Consider the following 6,247-nt stretch of genomic DNA (forward strand, 5'->3'; position numbering starts at 1 on the left):
AAGTCTGGTTTCCTGCAAAACACCAAAACTACATAAGAAATGACTTATAATGCTTTAAAAGATGAGCTAAAGTCTATGTAATTAATTTCAAAAGTGCTGCATTTCTACGGCACATCAACACCCCCAACTTAGTTTCTATCTTGCCCTCAAGCAACTAAAAAGTCAACTGACAAAATACTAATCTACTTTCGAATGATCACAAAGTAGCAATGACTATGGATGGTGTTAACTGTTAGCTAACAAGCATATAACTTCTTTTATTCACCCTTCTTTGAGGACAAAGCTTATTTAACAGTTCGAATAATCAGTTTGTGAGCTTCGAGCCTCTAGGGCAATGACAGAGTGCTACCCATTGCTAGATATGCACTTGTATCCTACTTCAAGAAGCCTAACTTCTACTAAATCTTGAAATTCATGCGTGCTCACATAAAAGAAAATCCCCAACTCAACACATAGGTACAGGGGATACAATCAAACACTCTTGCACTCAGAAAGAAGGCTAAGTGCTACAAGTATTAGTCCATATGCTTGCCTTTATTTTAACTCATTGTTACCTTAGGAATAATTGGTTGTAGATCAAAAAGGACTTTTTAAGGGTTGTAGTGTAGGTTTCTAGAAGGGTTGGATGAATGTTTGGGAATATAGTGACTGTACCCTCCTTGAACGCTACACATATTCTTTCTCGACTAGCATACAATGCTCTTGTTGATATCTAATTGTTACTATCAACCCACCTTTTAGTTCATGACCGCTCTCTAGTTACTTTCCTTACCACTTTCCCTCACCACTCCAAAAATATTTTTTTTTGGAAGTGAGTATTTCATAGTTTGACGGAATGTGAAGTTTTTTGATTTGGGTATGATGGCTATAGGCTTAGTCATTCGCTTCACTCTCCACAACCTCACAAAGCTTAGCTTTTCCACATACTACCTTCTTTTATTGTTTCCCAATTTGCACCAACACCCCCAACTTAGGCTTAAAGTCTTATTCATAACATTCAAGGAGAGATTTTATTCAAAAGAGGAAGTAATTTCACTAAAGGGGACCAGTCAAAAATGCACCAGGGAGGTCAATGTAGTCAAAATTTAGTTAGCAATCACAAAGAGAGCCTAAGATCATTTCACCACCTAATCATCAACCTGATATTTGCATTGAGAAACCAACCAGGCAAGTTCTAGACATTACAAGTTGAGCATATGCATTAGTTACACAAATTCTCACCACTCACGACACATGAATTGCTCGAATCGGCATAATTTAGCCCTCAAGTGAATACAAAGCAGTTCAAGGCTTCCTCTTATGATATTTGAGATTCTATGTAAGCACAAAGTCAAATAGCGAGCCTCGATTTCACAGAAATGACTGACTATTTATTTACAAAATTGAAGGGTGTGATTTGTTCCTCAAAAACTTATCACATGCTTGAATTAAGAACAATAGCACCAAACAAGTCAAAACGTTTCATGCCACATCCATGGTTCTTCTATTACACCCTTAGAAAAGGAAAAACCAAGACGAATTTATTACACAAGGGGAATTCATTACTATATACAAATCTACACTATTAGGACTAAGAGTTTATATACATGTTGCAAAATTCGACTACCCCACCCCAACCTAAATACATGCAGTATCCTCAATGCATTGAAAAGGTAAGAGCAAAGGTTAGGAGCTTCTTGGGGTGCACTAGGTGCCTGGATGGGATGGAATATCTGAGGCGGCCGTAGAGCATGGAGTTGACACTGTGGAGGCAGTGGGTGGATCCTCTGACTGAACAATGGTGTCTGAGACCAAAGTAGGAAGCTCCGCCAGTTACGGAGACGGATCCTAGACCTGGGAGTTGCTGGCCTCACCCGTTGATGGTTGTGTGGTCGTGGTAGTAGCCCCGGCAACCATATCTGCAAGGGAGTGTACGATAGTTGTCTGTATATCTGCCTCTTCCTCACCCAGTTCCTCTATAACAGCAACAACCTATTTGCCTCTGTTGTCCCTCTGATCATCACCTTCTTCAAATATCCGCTCCTCATCAGTTTCTTTATGAGACTCTCCAGATTCCTCGTCTGAATGATCATTGTTGTGTGCAACAAAACTCGGAGTTTGTGAGATATCAGTACCATGTGCCTCCTCAGCGGATGAGAAGTTTGTGAAATCCAGATCAAGACTTGGTACGTGGGAGGTGCCAGTGACCTTCTCCCCTTCCACCGGAAGAAGGGTGGTCAAGTCAAACTCCAGTGTCTGCATCTTTTGCAGATCCCACTTGAGCTTAGCTGCATCCCTTTTAAGTTGAGGCACGTCCAACCTCCTCCTCGCTCAACCTTCTCAAGGCGAGCTTCAAAGTGCTTGAGTTGATTCTCATATGATAGATGTTGCTTTTAAAGATTACTTACTGAGGTTTAGAGTGGGGCCAATGCCTGCCAGATGAGCAATGAAAGTTCTTTTGTCAATTTGTCTACTTTGGCATTTGCATGTTGTGCCAGTAGACCAAGCTTGGAGAGTGCAGGCAATGAGACAAGTTGCATCGTAATGGCTAGTCTAGGAGTGGATATGGAGGTGGCTGGTGATGAAGAAGTGTATGTCATTGATGAAGCAGCAGGTGCTGCTGAAACGGACGAGGTTGGAGGGAGAGTGAGTGATTGCTCTGGTGGATCTTTGACCATTTTTTTCGAAGCATCATTTTACCAAGTGATATCAATGTCCTGAATAGCTTTTACTATGCGGTCATGTTTGGGGAACGGAGGAACCGTTGCGTTTTCACAGAAAGCATGTATTAAGCATGGAAACCGTAGCGAGGTTTCTTTTTGGTTTGCCCTGACCCCAATATCAAGGAATATAAGATCTCCCAAATCAATCTTGATACCCGACATGATGCAAGAAATGAGGATCGCCTTCTCGATACTGATGTCAGTCTCATTTCTCGTAGGCATTATACGAGAACAGACAAAACTTAGCCAATACCGGCCTTCATGGGTTAAATCCCTCTTGTAAATCTTCTGGCGCGGTGCAATCTAGGGTGAAGTTCCCTTAGCTATGACAGAGATACCCAAGCACACTGAGATTCCTTTTTTGCAATTTTTGCATTAAATTTTGCCATGTCTGGCTCCCACTTTTCGAAATATACATCATTTATTAAGTCGGGATCACAGAGTATTTCAAATCCTCGGACTAAGACAGAGGTCAAGTATCTATGGTTTCTCTTTTGTTCTGAGTTCCTAGATGCAGCATGTGCAACATAAAATTCCCTAACAAGTGACTCGTTGTACTCCCCTGGAACCATAGTGAAGAACTTCCATCCCCTCTTTTGGTTGTTTTATAGAACATGGGGGTATTATTATTTAAGACCATTCAAACTCAGCTGCTTTTCTTCGAGGATCTTTCTCCAATCCATCTTTGTACAAAGTCCAAGAGCTGGTGATCCTGAACCTGAGATCCTCACCACTCTTTCTGCGTGATTCGGCCTGGAGGTCAACTGGTGGCACAAGGTCAAGTTGTGCCTCCTCTTCAGATTGGGAGGTAGGATCAGTTGAAGTTCTGGGTGTGCCGGGCCGTTTGCATTGGGCTTTCTATGATTATGGGCTTATAGCTGTAGCCCATCTCTTTCCTCGAGTGGTGGGTACTCGTGTTGCTAAAGATTTCTTTGGTGCCATTCCTGCCAATTAATGTGATGTGAGTACATGGTAAGGCATGTGTACCATATATATATATATATATATATATATATATATATATATATATATATATATATATATATATATATATGTGTGTGTGTGTGTGTGTGTGTGTGTGTGTGTGTGTGTGTGTGTGTGTGTGAGAGCCTTTATGTGATCTCAGAACAACTCTGCAGACCGCAAACCACAACGCAGAATATAACTTATCAGATGCAAAAATAATTATGCAAGCCGCAGAAGTGATCGCAGAACTAGTTTGCGACTGCAGATCGGTCGCATTTTGAACTTTAAACTCAGCTTGATTCTGCGTATGTGTGCGACCATATGCGGTCTGCAAACTAATTCTACGGCCGCAGACTCAACATCATAGTTGTTTCCACACACCCAATCATGAAATAATTCTACAAAACACAAATCAGTTATGCTGACCACAGCGATGATCTTCTCCATATAAAACTCACTCACAGTCAACATTTATGCAACACTAAGTAGCTAATGCTCAAATTATGAGAGACTATTACACACACTCAACATCAGGTCGATTTCATGGTCTGCCTAACAATACCTAATGAAATTTGGCACAAATCACCAACCCCCATACACAAATCAGTACCCCTAACTCTAGCCCCCAAATTTTAATTGACCCACAACACATGTTTCCCCCAAAACTCGATTCCCAGTACAAAAGACAAGAAGTAGGGTAGATACAGAAGGGTAAAATGGATGAGATGTGAAAATGGGGCGAGTGAAAGCACACGACAATCATTAAATCAAATGAGCAAGAGGAATATTGTAAAGTCACATACTAGATGTCAGAAGATAGAGCAAACCACTTTGGTGTGAATTGTGCGAGCAATGTGAGCCTTTCTTTTCAATTTCAGTTTATTTTTCTCTGTGTTTTTCTCTTGTATTTTGTTTTCGTGTCTGGGTGCGTGAAATTAGAGAAGATAGATGGAAAGGAGAGAGAGAAAGGCCTGAGGTTTAATACCTGAGGGTTTGTGGTTAAATGACCACCGCATAACATAATATGCGGCCGCATATGTGTTTTGCAATGGATTAGTACCTGGGTGGTGTGCAATAGATGTGCGACCCATTCTGCGATCGTAGAATGATTCTGCGGGCCGTAATTGAAATTTCTCTGCATTTTTAAGGCCCAATTTGACTTGTGTTCTGCTTGTGTCTGCGACCATTATACGGTCCGCAAACCCTTTTTGCGGTCACTTATGTTTTGCCGTAGAACAACAAATAAGCTCAGGTTGCTTTCCTTCATTTTCCCTTTGCCTTTGCATCCTATTTCTTTGTATTTTGGGTAACCTGCATTCTAACACACACGTCAAATTGTCCAACAGTTACAAATAAACCTACTAAAATTAAAATCTAACCAAAAAGAGTGTTACCAACACATGGGTTGCTTGATTTAACGTACCAAGAAGTGCTTGATTTAACGTCGCGGCACGACGATGTTGCCCGCATTTTGGATAATCAGTGGTGGGGATTGGTACAAGATTATCCTTGAGTACGAATTGTTCTACCAGTTGCCTTTCTCCATTGGTTCCGAGGTAATGCTTGACCCTTTGTCCATTTACTTTGAAAGTTCAAGTCCCGTCCTCGGATTATAATTCAATAGCACCATAAGAAGACATACTCACAACTTTGAACGGGCCTGACCATTTGGATTTGAGGTTACCCATAAAGAACTTCAATCATGAGTTGAAGAATAAGACCAAGTCATCGGATTTGAATTCCTGCTTCAAAATCTTATTGTCATGAACAAACTTCACTCTTTCTTTATACATGGCTGCATTCTCGTAGGCATGGAAATGGAACTCTTCCATCTCGTTGAGTTGTGTCATCCTTAGATTAGCAACTTCGGTCCAGTCAAGATTTAATTTTTTCAGTGCCCACATGGCTTTTTGTTCAAGTTCCACTGGCAAGTGACAAGCCTTACCAAAAACCAACCGGTAAGGTGAGGTGCCAATGGGTGTCTTAAATGTCGTTCGATAGGCCCACAATGCATCATCTAGCTTCTTTGACCAGTCGGTCCAGTTTGCATTACCAGTTTTTTCTACCATCATTAAGGATGGATCTTGGGGTTCCAAACCGAGTAAATATGTTGTTATTTAAGAAGGCGGTTACACTTCTTGCCTCATTGTTCGGCAAGGCAATTGCCTCGACCCAAATGGAGACATAATCTACTGCCACCAAGATATATGTCATGTAGTATGAGCTTATGAAGGGAACCATGAAATCTATCCCCCACACATCAAAGATCTCAACCTCCATCACAAAGTTCATAGGCATCTCATGCCTTCTAGAAATTGACCCTTGTCTTTGACATTGATTACATACTTTGACCATTTGGTTTGTATCTTGGTAGATCGATGGCCAATAATAGCCACATTCAAGCACTTTTGCTGCAGTACAATTTCCACCGTGGTGACCCCCAACTGGGGAGTCATGACACGCTTGATGTTACCTCATCTTCCGGAACACAACACCGAATGATGTTGTCGGCGCAAATCCGGAACAAAGAGGGTTCCCAACAGTATTTACTACACTCCCGCAAGAACTTTTTCTTTCGA

The 6,247-nt window shown here is 41.3% G+C and overlaps 1 protein-coding gene across 1 annotated transcript; it reads right to left on the bottom strand.

Moving 5' to 3' along the window:
- Window positions 1-5,368: 5,368 nt before the first annotated feature.
- On the bottom strand, window positions 5,369-5,737 carry LOC107780156 (uncharacterized). Its single transcript, XM_016600672.2, has one exon. The coding sequence runs from the start codon at window positions 5,735-5,737 to the stop codon at window positions 5,369-5,371; it is 369 nt and encodes a 122-aa protein (XP_016456158.2).
- Between the last annotated feature and the right edge of the window lie 510 nt (window positions 5,738-6,247).

Source organism: Nicotiana tabacum, chromosome 13, assembly GCF_000715075.1.
Source record: "Nicotiana tabacum cultivar K326 chromosome 13, ASM71507v2, whole genome shotgun sequence".
Lineage (NCBI taxonomy): Eukaryota > Viridiplantae > Streptophyta > Magnoliopsida > Solanales > Solanaceae > Nicotiana > Nicotiana tabacum.